The sequence below is a fragment of the Tyto alba genome, unplaced genomic scaffold (genome assembly GCF_018691265.1).
Source record: "Tyto alba isolate M040663 unplaced genomic scaffold, T.alba_DEE_v4.0 Super-Scaffold_44, whole genome shotgun sequence".
NCBI classification, from domain to species: Eukaryota; Metazoa; Chordata; class Aves; order Strigiformes; family Tytonidae; genus Tyto; species Tyto alba.
In genome coordinates, this window is record NW_024881320.1 from 8,772,852 (window position 1) to 8,790,414 (window position 17,563).

The 17,563-nt window shown below is 44.1% G+C and overlaps 1 protein-coding gene across 16 annotated transcripts in view; it reads left to right on the plus strand.

Annotated features, from left to right (window-relative positions):
• The window catches only part of FBRSL1 (fibrosin like 1), a 551,587-nt gene that overhangs the window by 484,772 nt on the left and 49,252 nt on the right, over positions 1-17,563 (plus strand). For all 16 annotated transcript variants that reach the window (XM_042805739.1, XM_042805747.1, XM_042805734.1 and 13 more), the window contains one exon: positions 7,024-7,069. In XM_042805739.1, coding sequence (XP_042661673.1) covers positions 7,024-7,069 — 46 coding nt within the window. The remainder of the gene's footprint in view (positions 1-7,023; positions 7,070-17,563) is intronic.

A 17,563-nucleotide genomic window follows, 5' to 3' on the forward strand; every position in this document is an offset into this window, starting at 1 on the left:
CAGGGGGAGGACTGTCCTCTGGGTGCCTTTTATAGACCAGACTACTCAGAAGGTATGCTGATGGTGGTGTCCGTGAACACAAGCGCAAATACAATCCATTGTGAGAAGGAGAACAGCAACATCTAACTGTAACTGGCACTGGCTTGGAAGGAATAAACCAGGATGTGGAGCACATGAACATGTAGTAAAGGGGAAATCAGTGTTGGTTAGAATGGCAAATAGCCAGGAATGTAAAATCAAGGTAGGTTTTGGTAGCAGTTTGAGGGAGGAGGATACTAAGATAAGGACCAAGTGCACCTTAATTTAAATTAGGACACACAGGCACAATAACATTAAGCAAGTATTTGGGCTGGTTTTAATGAGGGACAGCTGGAAATTTTCTTTTTCTGGTCAGTGTCTCTGCAAACAGCTGAGAGACCTTTTGCAGCTGTATGACCAGCCTTGGTGAGGCCCAGGAACTCCCCTGCTTCCTCCCTTCTCCTCCTTTACTAAAATTTTTTTCAGTGCATGTATTTACTTATTTATTGGAGCTGAGCTGGGAAGGAGAGGGAGTTTGATCTTTTCCTTTGGGAGACAGCAACTGCTCAGAGGAAGATGAATCATAAAGCATGGCTAATGGAGGGGATAGGAAGGGGAAAACTCTGGGCTATAGCCATTCTCCAGGGGCTGGAGGAATGGTTTGAGAAAAGAGGGAAAAGGAGTTAGCAAGCCTATGCCCCAAGGCTCTGATAGCAGACATGCTGTAGGTCAGGCATCCAGCTGCCTTCGGAGCATTAGGTCGCCCTTCATCATGGTAAGAGGCGCATCTGTTCCATAAGCTGACAGACCACAGCAGCATATGTTTAAGAATTAGTTGCTGGTTAATCTAAACTAGTTTGATCTATCCCAAAATGGTTGTAAAAACGATGAGGAACGTGGTCTGTATTCAGAATGGTGTTATTTTAAGCTTATTGCTCTGTTGCCAAAAGAGAAGGTCCAAAACAAAACCGTAACATCAAACTTGAAAAGAAGCAATGGGCTTGCCCTCTCATTGCCCTGCACTAACTGAATCAAACTGTCTATACAGCATTTCCTCTGGTGCCTTCCAGTCATCATCCTCTTTGCCTTGCTTTCCATTTGCCAGTGCGTAAATTCAGTGTAATTCAGTGGTGAATTGGGACCAGTGATTTCTGCTTCTAGGCTCTCTATGGCCTAATTTAATTCTCTGTTCCCAGACTCGTGCTAGCTTCTTGAAGGGGCTGTTGCAAAAATAGTCATGGTTATATAAACTACCGAGAGAAATAAGCATTCTTGGAAGAAAAAGTGACAGAGGAGTGTGTTGTGAAAGGTCCTTTCCGGGACTATAGCGGTTTTGAATATGCACGTGCTAAATGAAAACAAGGTAGGAACCTAAACAAGTATGTTGCTGTAAGTACAGTCCAAGAAGCTTTTTGTTTCTAGTGGACCTTCTGTAGGGTGAACTTTCATGGAAGATATGGGAGACCCATCAGCACCTCCCAGATATGGCCTTGAATCAAAATTGAACTAGGAGTGTCTGGAGCATTTAGGGCATTACTATTCCAATCAGTAGTTACCTGTTCAGGGTGTTGGTGCTGTGTGTTTCACAGTGACATGTTACAGTGTAGCTAAAGGCACAACTGAAATTTTGGGATTGTTGCTAGAAAGCTGGAGATCTGTCTGACATTTATTCTTGCTTAGGGAATATTATTTATTATTATTTATTATTTGCATTGGACATCAACAACCAGAATTTCATAAGTGATCCTGACTATCAGCTGGAATCAGATTTTTCAGAGCAACCTTCTTCACCATTCGAGTATCTGAATGGATTTTCAGAAATGCTCGGTACTCAGTAGCTGTGGTCACAATGGTGCCCCAGGGCAGCTGTTGAGTGCTGAGCCCTCTTGAAAGCCCAGTCTGTAACTGGAGAAGGGGAACTGTAATTTCACTGTAAAAGGGAAGGGGACAGGTGAATGTCTCTGCTGTCAGGAGATAATCACAGAATGCAGTGTGGATTTGTAGAAGTCCAGTATGTATCCTGTTCCCTCTTGCTTAAACCCTTACACAGCTGGGTTGTGCTCTGTCCCAGCCAGCTGTGTACCACAGTGCTGGGTTTTTCTAGAAGGTGTCACAGAAAGGTAGTTAATGCCATTCTTCAGCTTTTTCTCCTGTGATAGTGTATGAAATGACTGACTTGCAGGTCTAACTTTTCTTTTGTCTTCTTAATTGAGCTGTGATTTCCCTCCAAAACTAATTCTGGTTTTGCAAAGTCCATAGGTTCGCTTGGAACATCCCCTCACGAATGCAGGCAGTGTTACCAGTGGGTTGCTTCTATATCCTGGAATGTGTTGAATGCTTTCTCAGTCTTAAGGGTGAATTTTAGTTTGTCTTTTGTGTGCGTGTGTGTGATTTCTAGGCTCCCCTTGCACCTTTCCATATGTATCAATTTCCATTTCCTATAGAAGAATCACAACCCAAACAATACCTTCCTGTTTTAATCATTGTTCTCATATTACTGAATGAAGGGGTCCAGTATGAATGACTTACAGAACCAACTGGAAACTGGTAAAGCAATACTGACATGTGCTGAAATTCTCTGCTAGGCAAGTGATCAAGTGGCATTGGAGTGGTAGGTAAAAGCAGGGGAAACAGATCAAAGGGAAGAATGAAAATGGATCCAGAATTTTCAGGTAGTGTCCATGCTTTATGCTGAAAGTTTCTCTAAGCGTATCCAACACTTCTAGTTTGAAAATCCCCTGAAGAAAGGTTTTCTTGAAAGCTTTTCAGAGCTTGCTAAGTTCAGTAACAGTATGAAAACAGTCTCTTGAGACTGGCTTTTGGCTGTCTAGAAGATAGGCAGCCATCCAGAAATAAAATTTTAACTGTATTTTCCATCCCCCTTTTCCTTCTGCCTACCGTACAGGACTCAAATTTGAGGAAATGCTTGGCTTTTGCCCTGTACAAAACGTACGTACCACATGCTCTTGCTCCTCATGAACCAGAACTGCAGCCTCATTAGCAGTTTCCCAATGTCTTGTGATCAGGCTTAGATCTGGCATTTGGTGCTCCAGAAGACTGTTTGAAGATCCACAGAGCCTCTGTTGTTGGTGATAAGGAATGGTTTTATTCCCTGTTAGCTGTTTTATAGGCTACAGAGAAAGGGGAAAAAAAAAAAAAACAGTAATTACTGTGAGGCCTAATATAGTTTATAATGCTGTCTCTGTCAGATTATGTTGTTCTGTTATATATAATCATTAAATTATTAATCTGTAAGAGCTCTTACACCTTTCAGCTGCTTTGGGTCAGTGGGAACCAGGATAAACAAGGCATGGACTTCATTATGCCTCACTGTTCACCTTCAGAGGAGAGGGTGTGCTACATCCTTTGTGGTTGTCACCTTAAATTTTGAGGAAAAAGCTGCCTTTGCTAAGGTTTTAGTGCTGAAAATGAAATCAGTGTTTGTACATGCTGGGTTCAAGGGGAGGAAGGATGAGGGACTGGAGCACCACTCTTCTGCTTGCTCTTCACAAGGCAGAAAAGGGTAGAAATGTTGTTTTTCTCTGCAATGTATTGAACCTGGTTTCAAACTGTCACAGAACTGGGTGGAGACATTTTTCCCCTTAGATCTGGTGTAGAAAGAAAATCAAAATGGGACAGACAATTGCTAACTTTGTTGAATGAACCACAAAGGGGGACCTGCAAGGCTTGGTGCAGATCTTAGCATGTTGTCAAAAGGGTGCTGCCTCTTAAAAGTTTCAGCAATGTGAGGCTACTTCAGAAACTGTGCTGCTTTCTGAAATCATTTGTGTGTGTTCCACTTTTGGCACAGATGTTAGATATGCTTAAAATGCAAAGGTGGTTACTGGGGGTGAGGGTGGGACTTTGCAAGCAACAGCTTTTATGAAAACTTGCCTGTCTTGGGCTCTGCTGTGGTGCTCCGGGTGGGAGGGAGAGTAGCAGCAAATGTATGACGAAGGCTAGAGGTGTCTTTTGTCTGAGCTTCAGGCTGGGGATGTCTCTCTGCCTTACACAGCCACAAAAAGGAATTTGGAGGACAGTGAAAGACTTCAGGGATGCACGGAGCTGCTCCAGCAAGGAGGTGGTCCTTCAGATGGAGGCAGGCAGAAGGCAATGAGAGGGGGAGAAAAGGAAATTTCTAGTTTCATTTTGTAATCGAAAAAAGTGTGATTTCCTGGGGCAGCTTGAACCTTTCCACATAAAGGACTCCAAATGCCTGGTTTTGCTCACAAGGGAAGAATTTCACTTTTTTTTTTTTTTTTTTTAATCCCTTCTTAAACATATGCAAATGATTTGCTTGAAACAGCAGAAAATTTGGGAGGGGACTTGTTTTAGCAGATGCGTTGGTTTGCTGGATTTTTTTCACTCATTAGTGGGCTCCCTCAGACACATAGGTTTTATTGTATGCTTCCTTTAAAGGGTGACTGATGGAATTGAATGATGTATTCAGGCTCTTCCTCCCCCAGCTTCCCTCCTGCCTTTACACCAGCTTGCAGAATATCCTATAGGACAGGCACTCACTGTTTCAGAGTGGTGCTCATGCCAAAAATTGCTCAGATCTGGAGCTAGAAATCACCAGAAGTGAGAGCAAAAGTTGCTGTAAACTCTAGGTGTGAAGATTTGTGTCTGTAAACTGGCTGTGGTGTTGAAAAAGCTGCTCTGTAAATGTTGACTCTGATTGTTGAATGCGGTGCCACATACTGATACCAGAAGACTAAACAATAATACATGTGTTTTACTTGCTCTTAAAAGTGAATTTTCTTGCTTAACTTCCTTAAACATTGTTTTTATATAGCCTGGACCTGTAGCACTGAGATCTTTAGGTCATGATTAAACAGTGCCAGTCTACGTTAAATCCATGGTACGGAACTATGCAGAAGGGAGTGAGCTGGCAGTTGCCATAAAGCAGTGTCAGCAGGACCCAACTTTCCAGACCAGGCAAAGCATGAAGCTTCTCCCGACTGGGGTGGCTGCTGCTGCTGCTGGAGCGGGACCTGCCACCGGCGGCTGGCCCTGGATGGCACCGGGGACGGGCAGCTCTCCCGAGCAGGCTGCCAGCAAACGGGCTCCTCTCACGGGCTGCACACCCCGCGTCAGGAGCTGGCACACAGGATTTGTGGCTCAGCTGCCGATTTACTGCTTGGGCTTCAGTGCAAGCCACACCGAAATTTCATTGCCTATAAAATGGGGAAATCTTTATTTATCCACCCGCCACGTGTCCTACTGCTTATGGAGTGCTTTGAGGCTAGGTCCTGGCTTTGTGTAAGCTGTTAGTGTGGGTGAGTTCCCAGAGCCTGCAGATGTGTTCTGCATCCGTGGTGACTTTGTGTTGATTATAAGTGAAAAAATCTCTTAACAATGGGTTGTAAATTCAGAGTTGGCTGTCAAACGTTTTATGCACCACTGTTGTTGCTGCTGTGTGACGCTGTTACACTTTCTTTGCAAACCAGCCTAGGCAAAACCTTGTTTAATCCTGGTTCTTCCTCTCTTTAATCCATGCAGTGAAGGGATCGTGCAGGTAACTGATTTTCCCTAAGATTTTAGGATCCTTTTGCTGAGCTGTGTAACAATCATACATGCCACAGCTACACGTGCAGCTTTGTCGTGGACATGATTCAGAATTTATTTCTTATGTGTCTCAGCCTCAACCTATTTTTCATGTTGTTTTCCCTCTCTTTTTTATGCATTTGCATTAAGTAAGACATTCAGTGCTTGCAGTACCACTGTCCTTAGAAATAACATTAATAGATCACTTGTTCTTGCTTCTTACTATATTTCATGCAGATCTTGCATTTTACTATTTGTTTTTTCCCTTCTGAGTCGTCATTTAAAATCTATAACAATGTAATACAATTCATAGTGCTCTTTATCATGCAAATCTCCCAAGGCACCTTAGAATAAAATCAATAAAATCAAAAAGAAAATCAACTTAGTTCAGCCATGTGTTGAATTAATTCATTGTTTTTAAAGCAGAGCCAGGGGAGAAAGGCTTTTTTTCACTTTCAGTATCTTTTGCTCTTCAGCTTTGTACTTCACCCCATTTTATTCGTGCAACAGTCAGTGCCAAAATGTTGGTGATATTTTCATCTATCCTGTAGATGGTAGTAATGTTGATCATGCTCCCTGCTTCCAGACCGTCTTTGATTCTGTAGAGGCAACTTGCTATTTTATCAGATAGCGAGGAGGAAAAGCTTATGTTGAAATACGTTGACTGTTTGATATCAGTGGGGGGAGGGAAGGAAGCCATCAAATTAACTCATAAAAGCTTTATTTACAATGAAAGGACTTTTTTTCCCTGTCTGTCATTATCATCTTGTCTGTAACCCAGTGACCCTGATTATCATGAAGCTGTTTACAAGGTTTAGGTTAATTGGATTTCTTTAACTATTTCCCAGAGCTGTGACGAGCACAAATGCACTACCAAGGAGTTCAAACAGCATAGTGCAACCCAGTTTGCAAGGAGACTGGCTTCTTCCAAGAGGAAGTCGTTTTATTTCATACTCAACTAAGTGCATAGCAGCATGTACCTATCATTTGGCATAATGTTAAATAACACCCTTTTTCATACAGATGTGTTCAGTTGCAACTTGTGTTTTCAGTACACAAATTACATTTTGCATGTTCAGCAAGAAATGAGCTTATTTTCAATGAGAGAGGCTTTGAAATGTTTTGTTTTGTTTTTCTTCAGCTTGATAGCAGTTTCACTGGTTTTGTTTTTATATGAGGAATCACGGATAAAATAGCTGTGCATTGCATGGCTGCCTAAATAAACGAGACAGGAGGATATAGTTGGGTGAGATCAGGACAGTACTTGTATACGCTTTGCTTTCATCTTCTCAGGATGCATGCTTATTCTTTAATGGCACAACATTGCACCCTCCAGGTGCAATGTGTAATTGCAGGTCTACAGATAACCAACTTGTTTTATGAGCTGTGTTTTTGTGAGCAAGCATTCCTAAATTCTCCTTTTGTATTACTCACCCTCTTTTTCTCTTTCTTTTTCAGGCTTCTGTAGGCTCTGAGAAGTTGTTCTCCCCTGCAGCAAATAAAGGTAAGCGATCTGGAGAAATGTTTTCCTTATCTTAGAGCAAGAGATTTGGGTTGTGAATTCGTATCATGCAAATAGCAGGACATTGGTTTTGCCAGAGCCTTTAATTTTGCCACACACATTGTCATAAAGATCAGTTTTACAGGCGAGTGATGATTAAGTTAAAATTTAGAGTTGCATTGTCTCAGTGTGGGGTGGGACTTCTTCCCTACCACTCAGATTTGTAACAAACGTCTTGGGCAGAGGGATTACTGACAGAGGAGAAGTCAGCCTTTACTGTAGGGGATATGCTTTTCCTTCTCATACAGTCAAATCCTCATTTATTTTAAACAAATCAATATTTAAGTGTTATCTGTATTATCCTTACAAGGGCTTTCTCATCCCTCTCCTGACAGTGTGCACACAGCATTTGTGTCTGTACATCTCAGTTCTCCAGAACAAGGTGGAAGGTGCTCAGCATGTTGCAGGGTTTCGGCTCGCAGCTCTCACTGTTAGTATTAATTGAGAATTACCTGTGGTACGCACTGGGGGTTGCTAAGAGACTGCGCCGTTCCACATTCCCCTTGGGAGGTACAGTGACATATCTCTAAATACGCCAAGCCCTCCTTTGAGGGCTCGGTACAGCGTAAAACAGGGCAGCTCTAGTTTCATGTGTTCCCAGGGATAGTATCACTGGGATGGATACTGGGCAAAAATACTGAAGAAGCAGCCTTGAAGAGGGCAAAATGATGGAAAGCTTTGCACTGGGAATGGTTCCACTTTATCATGTGAGGAGGTTGGCGTGGCTCTGAATGAATTGTCAGGTCGTGTGACTGTTCTGCAGCGCTCCCAGTATTGAGCTGCAGAATAAAATCAGTTCAGAGCAATAATGAATACTAGGGACAGGCAGTACCCCAATGAGGGAGATGGGGCCCATTAATAAGAAGTGATGAAATAACCTTCTTGCATTGTTTCAAGAGGGCAAGAAAGGAATCATTTGCAGTTGTGTAGGAGTAGATGCTGGCCACAGAAAGGCATTTTGGTGGTTGTGTGCTCCATCACCTGGATCCAGGCCCAGTTTATAGCTGAGCTCTTTAGCATTGGTAAGTATTAGGAATTCTCTTTCTTTCCAAGCTTTGCAGATTTTCAGCACCAAATGTGGAAACCGATGACAAGCCCATTATGTTATTACATTTGCAGATATTTTTATGAAAGTATTCAGCTTTATCTGGGGGAAGGAGGGAAGTTTAAACAAATGGTGGGGAAGAGCATTTCTCTTCTCTCAGCCTTGGCTCACTGATAAGGCAAACCAGATTGCCCATACGGCGCTGCCTCAGCAAAACAAAAATCTTGCCATCCTGCATAAATGCATGGCACAGAGATCTGCTGGAGAGGCTTATGTTGAAGCGTTAGCAGCTTTGTTGGCTCCTCCTCATGCTGAAGCCTGAGATCCCCCACCCCTTCATATCACAGAGCAGCTCAGCAACATGAGTTTTCAAAATACCTCCCTATCAGGAAGTTAAATGTGTGAATGCCTGTGAATTTGCTGTCTTGAAGTTTGTGTTCACTGCTGTTTATATCCCTGTAACTTAAGCCTGTTCCTGTTTCGTTTACTGTGCGTGTAGGCATTGGCAGATTTGGGAAGCTTTGGGTTCAGATCATGATTTTTGTTTCTGACTTCTCTTTTACGCTGGCCCTGTACCAGTGGAGCCTTGCTGATCGGCACGGGCTGCAATCGCAGGCAAACTCTGCTGGGGGCTACCTCAGCATTTGGCACTTGCATTGAGAGGTGGGAGAAATTTGCCTCAGCGAGATTTTGTGCAGAAACCCAAACAGCGCTAAATTTTACTCCTCACCCTGTTACCACTCCTGCAACGCAAGAGCCAGATTTGTCTCTCACACATGCAAATGAACGCCGCTCCCACACGACCAGGCTCCGTGATGCCATATGGCCGGGAGAAAGTGACTTTCAAAGCATTGCGCTTAAATTCCTTTTGTGAGATAAGAGCGTTGATTTAAGGCCCGTGTTCTCCAGGGCTGGAGCCGTGGTGGCTGCGCAGGGAGGGGATTAGCTCAACACGATTTCCTGATGGGCACACGCATGGCGCAGCACGTGCTCATCCTCTCCTGTGGGCATTTGCACTATGCCCTTCTTTTGTAAACACTTGCAGCCTTTTTGGAGAGATATTAACTAGCAAATCTGCAACATCCACGCTACAGCTTTTATTGAAGGTAACCGGGCTTTTAAAACACAATAAAGTGCATTCATTGTCTGGTGCAACTCCCCCCTGTTCCCACAAATTTTCCCTGGGGATGTGTTTGGCCCTGCGTATTTGTTTTATGCTGTCCTAGTTTATGAGCAGCTTAGCAATGCAATTAAGTATTAAGATAGACGGGTTTCGCTTATTTGAGGCTGGAACAGCTGTAAAATGTAACCTTTGACCATATTTTACAGCTCCACAAAAGGCCTGAGGAGCAGCGTCTTTTGTCTGGGGCTCTCTGGGTAACGTTTGTCTTTGCCCCCTCCCTGCCGGGGCCGCGGCGGCGGCGATGCTTCTCCTTTTGACACCAGTTCATCTGCAACAACAGATGCATAGCGTAGATGTCCACTTCGGGGACCAGTCGCTATTATGCGATGGAGAGAGGTGTCCTGACCCAGGGTGACCTCAGTAGTCACAGCTGTGAAATAGGCTGAATGGGGTACTTTGAGCCTGCAGGAAAAGAGGAGATTAAATCCTCTGTGTAAGGAAATAATAATTAAAAGTAAAAGCAGAGAATCTCTGATCTGCTCTGCTGACAGGTCTTTGTTTTCTGATGCAGAAAAGCATTTGTTTAGCCAACTTGTCACGGCAGCACAGAGTTACAAGGGCATTTGCTGCCGAGGGCCGGGTGTTACATCCTCCTGGTGAATAAATCAATAAACAAATAATAAAGGTCTGTTTGCTCTCTCATGCAGCTCCTTTCTCGCAGGAGTCTCCCAGCCAGTCCTTTGGTTTTTCTGAAGGGCAAGTGCCCTGCAGGGCGGGGGCGCGTAGGTGAAAGCTGAATCCGTTCCCTCCATCTCCAAGTGGGTGGGTGAGGCAGAGGGAGTGAGGGTGACTGAGAGGAGGATAGATGTGTTGTGGGTCTGAGGAGGTGAGTGAGACATTCACCCCTGAGTCACTGAAAGGACCTCTGCCTGCCTGCTGTCGTGGTATTTTTAAGTGTGTGTAGAGTATGATAATTTGTATTTTAAGGACTTGAGTGTTGCATTCTCACTCCTGGCTCCCTCCTGCAGTGGGCTTCCCCGATGGGTCTGGCTGGAGGCAACTGAGCTTTCTCTCACCTCTCCTTCCTCCAGACCTGTATGCCAGGGAAAGCGGGAGAGATGGTGCCTTTTCTACCACAGTAACCTTTCAGCTGTAGCCCCAGAGGCCTGCTGAGTCCCCAGCATTTGCGCCCAGGGCTGCTGGTGGAGTTAGGGTGAAATCGGTGTCTTAAAGCAGTTGTTTCCCAAATGGCTTTAATGTTGGTCAAGAGCCCTGACGAGGAAAATCTCCATCACAGAGTAGCTGAAGGTGGGGCAGCAGCTAAGGTGTCTGGGTTCATATCCCCAGGCAGGCTGTGGGTGTGGAAGTGCTGCCTGCAAGATGAAGGGGGGTGTCCAGAAGCCCCCATGGCATCAGCCAAGCTGCCCGTGGAGGAGCCAGACCTGCACAGCCACATCTGCCCTGCAGCAGCTGGGGGATAAGGGCTTTGAAGTTTGTTGAGGCCAAGTATGTTGCTCCTGTGTTTGGCTCAAAATCAAGCTTGGCACAGAGGGAGCAGTGTAATCCATCTGTGTGGTGGCATGGAGCGACTGGCTGGGGCCCAGCTCTGCCCCGGGCTGGTTGCGGGCTCACTGAGCTCCATGCCTCGATTTCCCCCCTCCTGCAAAATGAAGACTAATGCTTGTCAGCCAAGTGCGCAGAGACTTAATTAATGAATGTTTATCAAGTGATTTATCAAGAGATGCTTTTAATGAGAGATTCCATAAACAGTGCAAGGCTTCATTTTCATGGCAATAATAAATGACAGTGAAAATAAGTCTTATCCTTCCCCCAGATATGCACCCCCCAGGAAAAAAAGATTGCTTACCCTCCACTCTCACTTCTCCCTGGGTTTCTAGGCAGTGGGCTTTGAAGTGCTATCTTTCATCATGAACTGTTCACATCCTCAAAGCTCTGAAGCTCACAGCCTGTGTCTTATCCCTCTGACAAGAGGGAGTCGAGCTTTCTCGGTGTGCAGGTTGTAATTGTCAGCCATGGGATGTGCTGCAGCCACCCGCCCCAGCGGGCTAATGCAACTTATGGTTCTTTGAAGTACCCTCCCTTTATTTTCTGTCCTCTTGACCACAGAACTGTGCCTTGGGCCAGCAAGAGAGATTTCTTGTTCAGAAATGACACTGAGCTCTGACAAGCACATCTGAACCAGAGAAGAACCCTTGTTCCTCTGAGATCACTGCTCCATAATGTTGTTGCCTTAAGGGGACTGTCTCTCCTTTTTCTCTCTGCTTCTTCTCTTCTTTTTTTTTTTTTTTTTTTTTTTTTTTTTAATTCAGCACTAAACTGTCACACTAAATCATTTTAAAACCTGGAACTACAAAACCTCCAGTGTAGGACATGCTGTTAAAAACTGATGGTTATTACTGTGAGATGGGGTGAGAGGGGAAAGGAGAGGCAGCAGAGCAGGGACAGGAGGGCAGCAAGTCAACTCTCCAGGAGGAATCTTTGAGTGCCTGGTGAAGCATAAAACAACCTGAACAGAGCTGGGCTCAAAATATCGTGCTTGGCGCAGGTTTGCAGCAGCACAGCTTAATGGTTGCTCGGCACTGACAGGGGAATTCAAGAGCCCAGTGTCTCCTCTGCTTGCTTGCGTGCTTCATTCTGCCTCTGGTCCTGTCCCCCAGCCCTCTCTCTGCAGTTGTCAGAGTCAGAGACTCCCGTCTGTGCTAGAACAGCATCTCCTGTAATCAAGTCCACCTCCTTCAGGGCCTCCACCTTACCGTGCCAGGATATAGAGCTTTCCATCACAAGATCTGCATAGACACAGAGCCAACAAGTCTCACAGCACCCAGTCAAGTAATTAGTTGTGGTTTACATCAAAGGAGGTCAGGAGGAATATTGTAAATTTTCCCAGTTTTCTTGCGTGGGGTCCACAGTGAGGTCTAAGATGCAGGAAAAGCAGAGATGCATCCTATCTCTTGATCTCAGTTTTATCCCCAGCTTCTGGCTACATTTTGATGAGGTCACTGTCTTGTGTGTGATCACCTGCAAAGACAGTGAACTTGAGGGTGTTGATAATTTATGGCTGAATCTTTGGACAAGAGTCCACCATAATGGCAGGCATGCAAAAACTTCCACAGCAGCATCTGTAATAATAAGTAATGCATTTATTTAGATAGCGACCATATTGCTATGATTTATACAGTGCTCAGGATGCTCTGCAGCTGCTCTACTCCCCATGTTGCATCTCTTGTGATTTTTACCTTACAATGTTCTGTGTTTTTCAAGAAACCCAGGCCCTCAGAGGATTGTACAAAAATCTAAGCTTTAATTTCATTTTTTTAAGCAAGACATTAGTCTTCCTGGCTACAGAGAAGAGTCTGGAACTCACATTCTCTATGCTTCAAAGCCAGCAGGCAGTCAAAAAGAAGCCCAAATACTTTGTTTTTAACCTCATTTTAAAGATGGTTTGTGATTTGTAAATGCTTGAGGTGTTGACAATACTGGATACCCTAAACTACTGCTAAATCCAATGTGTAAGCCTATCCCCACATCCTCTTTTTTGAAAAGTTCTATCTAATTTTGTCACTGCCTGGATGAGTACATTCGCTTTCTTGCATATGCATATATACATATAGATATATAATTATACAGTGGTCTGAGAAGGAGGAGGACTTTGATTTTCAAACAGTGTGGGTAACCAAGATAATCACACAAGTCACAGCCAGTTAGCCACATTCCAAAACAAAACCAAACACAGAAAATAGTGCAGTAAGTGCAGTCTGTCAGTCTTATTGCAGTTTTCTGATTTTGCAGGCTCTGGAAAGGTCTCCGCCTTCTCTTTGGGAATGACAATGTTCCCTGTCTCTCCTGTTAGCTATGTTATATGTATTTATAGTAGTTCCAGGGTATAACCATCCCTATCCATAGCAGCTGTCTGTGAAAATGTGATGGATAAGTAGGAGAGGCCATTCACCTTAACCACACTGTCTGGTTAACTCCGTAAAACTGTTAGGCTGCAAAAGTGGATAATTTATTAACTTCAACACAAATTGAGTGTTGTGTACCTCCCAAAGTTAGAGCTGCCTTGTGCAAGCAGGCAGGTTTTGCTTGCACAGTTTGCTGTGTGGTTTGCACAGCTATCCCCGGGTTTGTCTCCTTCAAGTGAGCCAGCATAGAGCTTTCTTTGTAGCTTCAGGCTGCAGCCAAGAGAGTTGAAAAGTTGAATTATAAACATTTCCAGGCCTTCTGGTTGGTATCTTGTGTTTTGTTTTGTTATTTTAAGGATATGGGGTATGTTGCTGCATTCCTGTCAGTAGGATTAAAATGAATAGAAGCAATACTGTAGGAGATAAAATGTGTTTAATTATTTATTTGAGAATTACAGACTGAAATTGCTTTTTGATTTAAAGCATCCAAGTCATGGATATGTTTTTGGAGTAGAGAGGCACACAGAAACATATATATGCACAATTACCTAGGGTAATGTAAGAAGTCTCTTTGCTCAACTGCCCTTCCTCCGCAGAATTTGTTCATTTCCTTAAAGATTTTAAATTTCAAATGCAGCTTTGTTAAGTATCACGGAAAGCTAACTGCATACTGTGCCTTGCCCACCAAAACGTAAATAAAATAAATAAAGTCTTCGTTGTATAAATGTTATGAAGTGGGTGGTTTATTTTCTTTAATTATACTTTTTATTTAAAATAAACTATAAAAGCAAAGTAATATATATCTTGAATGGGCCAGCACAAACTCATATTGATTGAGTAGGCACATTCTAGCTTTTCCTAGTTCATGTGAAAGTAGATAAAAGGACCATCAAACTGTAAATCAGGAAAAAAAGAAAGAAAAAAAAAGATAAATTCCTTCCAAAGGTGTGTAGTAGTTTACATTGCCTAGACTTCTAACGGATGTGTGAAAGATGCCGTCTTTTTACTCCTTGTTTAGAATTTGCTTGTCTGTTTTCTTGAGTAGCAAAAGCCAAGCTGGTAAGTCTTGGTGCTGTTTCCAGCTGCTGTCCCTGATTGCAGGATGCTGGTATAGGTTGTATCTCAGCACCAGAAGGATGCTGGAGGGCGGTGATGTTAAGAGCAGCAGTTGCAACCCCCACAAAGCTATTGGGTCTTCTCGATTCTGCTTTTAAAATGCCTCAGAGAGATGTTTTATTCATGCAAGACTTTGTAAAGCTCCAGTTTCGCAGAAAATTCAACACTGGGTACAAACCCGATTCCTTCTTCGTATGGACTAGCACTGCAGTGTGGGGCGAGGGGAGACGTCTGGACCTCTCACACAGGTCTGAGCACGCTGCCGCCACCATGTCCCCAGGCTCGCTCCTCACCAAGGAGACTCGGCCTCCCCTGCAGCCCCCCTTGGCCTGTGCTGGAGGTGCACACTGCGCTGTGCACAGCCTAGGCTTGTGCTAATTTTTTAAGATCTCCGATGCTCCTTTCCATGCTGCTCTCCACCCGGTGCTCTGTGTTTCTGTTTCGGTGAAGCTGTTTGACAGGTTACCAATGGGCAGCTATCCTGTGCTCTGTAATAGCCCATTAGGGACTCCTGCAGACACAGTAACCCCACGCTCGGTGTGGGTCACCGGCATAAAACAGGGCAACCTGACAATCGACAAGTAATTTGACAAGGCAGTGGGGGGTAAGGAGGCTGGTGCAGGGGGGGTGCTGCATCTGACCCCAGGTCGGCTTGTGTTTCCTTCTGGGTAATCAATGGGAGTGATCAATGAGACCAGGGCGTGCTGTTTAATTGCAAATGGATCTGGTTACTCTTTTGTGTGCGATGCTGGCAGGGTCTGTAAGTCCCAGCGAGGCCCCAGCATCCAGCAGCAGAGACTTCAGGAAAAGGATGCTGTCAGCATCTCACTGCTTCTCCCTCTCCTCTCACAGCCCCCCCAGAGACTGAGGCCTTCGTCCCGGGACAGGAACGTGGCTGATGAGCAGGTCCCTGCTGCCCCAATCAGCCTGTGTGACAATCAGGAGTAGTTTGTGCTACGTTTCTGGTTTTGTTGTGGTTTCGGGGTTTTTGTTGTGTTTTGTTTTTTTTTTTTATTTTATTTCATTTTTTTTATGTTAGCTTCATTTGACATCACTGCTGTAAGTGATGTAGCTCTCCGGTCCTGTCCCATGGGAGGGGAGCACGGAGGCAGGCCAGGTTCAGGGCATGCCTTCAGCCCACAGGGTTCCTGCCTTTTTCTCCTTTAATAACTGTGCAAGCCGTACACTCATGTGCTCGCCACTTCTCTCACCTCCTTGCTTCGCTGACCATCCTTCCTGCTAACAAGGGCTGAACACAGTTCCCCGTGGAGCCTGTTAATGCTGCTGCCGAGCTGCCCAGGGACTCGCAGCGTGAGGCTTTCTTTCTATCTCTGCTGCTCTGTGCACTTGGCCCCGGCTCCCAGGCTCAGTTCAGCCACGTAAAGCCATAGTGACTCCATTGACTTCACTGGATTTATTTGGGTTTATACCAATGTATAAGAGAGTAGGACTTGACAGAGTATTTGTGTTTGTGTGTCTGTGTTTCTGAAAAGGATACTTGTTCTAGTTTGTTGGATTTTTTTCCAAACAGTAAATGTTTTCTTGTGAATTGCTGGGATAGAAAAGTGACTGCAGTGCTTTTAGTTCACTTATTTGCTTTAAATTGATGGCAAAGTCTTACAGGAGGTAATAGGAAATTAAAAGCTTTCTTTTTTTTTTTTTTTAACCGTCCCGCAAAATTTATTGCAGAATTATATCCCCACTCTGGGATTCTGTCGGACAGTTCAAAAAGCCTGTGGAAAGGTTCTTGTTCGCCATTAAATTTTAAAAGTTATTGAAGTAATTTTTATGGAACCCTATTAAGTTTCTAAAGAAACATATTGGTTTCATCACTAATAAATTCTTTAAGGCTTATCCATAAGGGAATAGTCAGACTTCCAGATCTTTCTCCAATGAAATGGACATTAACTTTTTGCCCTGTTGGAGATATATTCTTAAAAGGTATCAGCAAAGAGAGCGGCAAAGCTGGGAAAGCCAGGTTGTACCCCAGTACATCATCTAGCACTGTGAGATGGTGGGTTTTTTGCCAATCAACCCACTAGAGTTTGGGTGGAGATTTTACAAAGGTGGAGTTGAGGAGGAAGAAGACTGCAGATGGTTCTATACAGATAAATCCTGGTGCAGGGTTAAACTTAGATCCCAGCATCTATTTCTGAGCACCATTGTGTTTGGGAGAGGTTGCAGCCTTGGAAAAGAGGGACGATGCCTGGAAGTTCCTGTTTCTCAGGCACTCCTGGTGCTTTCAAAATAATATAAAATAATGCATTCACTGTGCTTTTCTACTGAATCCAGAAAACACACAGAGACTTCCTCCCAGTGAAAGGAAAGCATCAAGCTGGCTTTGTGCTTAACTTAGCGCTTACAGGCACCTTTCGTATGCGAGCACAGAGCCACCTGATGAAAAGCGAATGGTCTAGGAGGGAAATAAAATTGTGTAATTGCCAGTTTCCTTCAATTCCGCTCCCTCTCCCATTTTGCATAAAGGAGGCTATTTAAGTCTCAGCTGGAGTGAGGTTTGGTAATAAGCAGACATCTATGAACCTGCATCTGCTGCTGGTGTCTGCTTAGTTTGTTCTGTATTTCCATCTTTTCTGATGATCCAGTTCTGAGAGAGATCTGTCTTCTGAACGCTCCCTGTCTCACGGCATAAAACGCATGGAAGGGACCGTGGTCTCTTCAGACCCATGAGACCCTGTCCCTGTGATGTCTTGGGAAGTACAGGACCCAGACAGCATCACCAAAGATCACATCAGAGTTTGCAAAACCACCTCAAACTGCATTGACTTGTGAATGTTAAACTGCAAAAGCAAAGCCAGAGTCTGCACCCTGGGAAGCTATCCACAAAGCAGCGTGGCAGAAAAGGGCCAACCTTGTTGAATGAAGCAGCTAACATTTTCATTTTTTCAGTACTATGTGATTTGGCTTTCAAGCAGCGAAGCTATCCTCAGCCAGTTGCTTTCCTGCATGGCTGGCCTGCTCTGAGAGGCACTCACAGTGCAAGCTCTGCAGAGACAACCTGATTTAATACAGGTTTAATACAGGTTTAATGACTGAAGGAAGAAATTTACAGTGTGAGCATTGAATGTTTACACAATAATGAACATTGTCATTATTTTTATTATTGAACCGTCTTCAAAACTGAGCTAGAAATCTGAAATCAACAACTAGAATATGTCCATTACATTCTGTACTGATCGATTCAATAACCAGAGTGGATGAGATTATTTTAT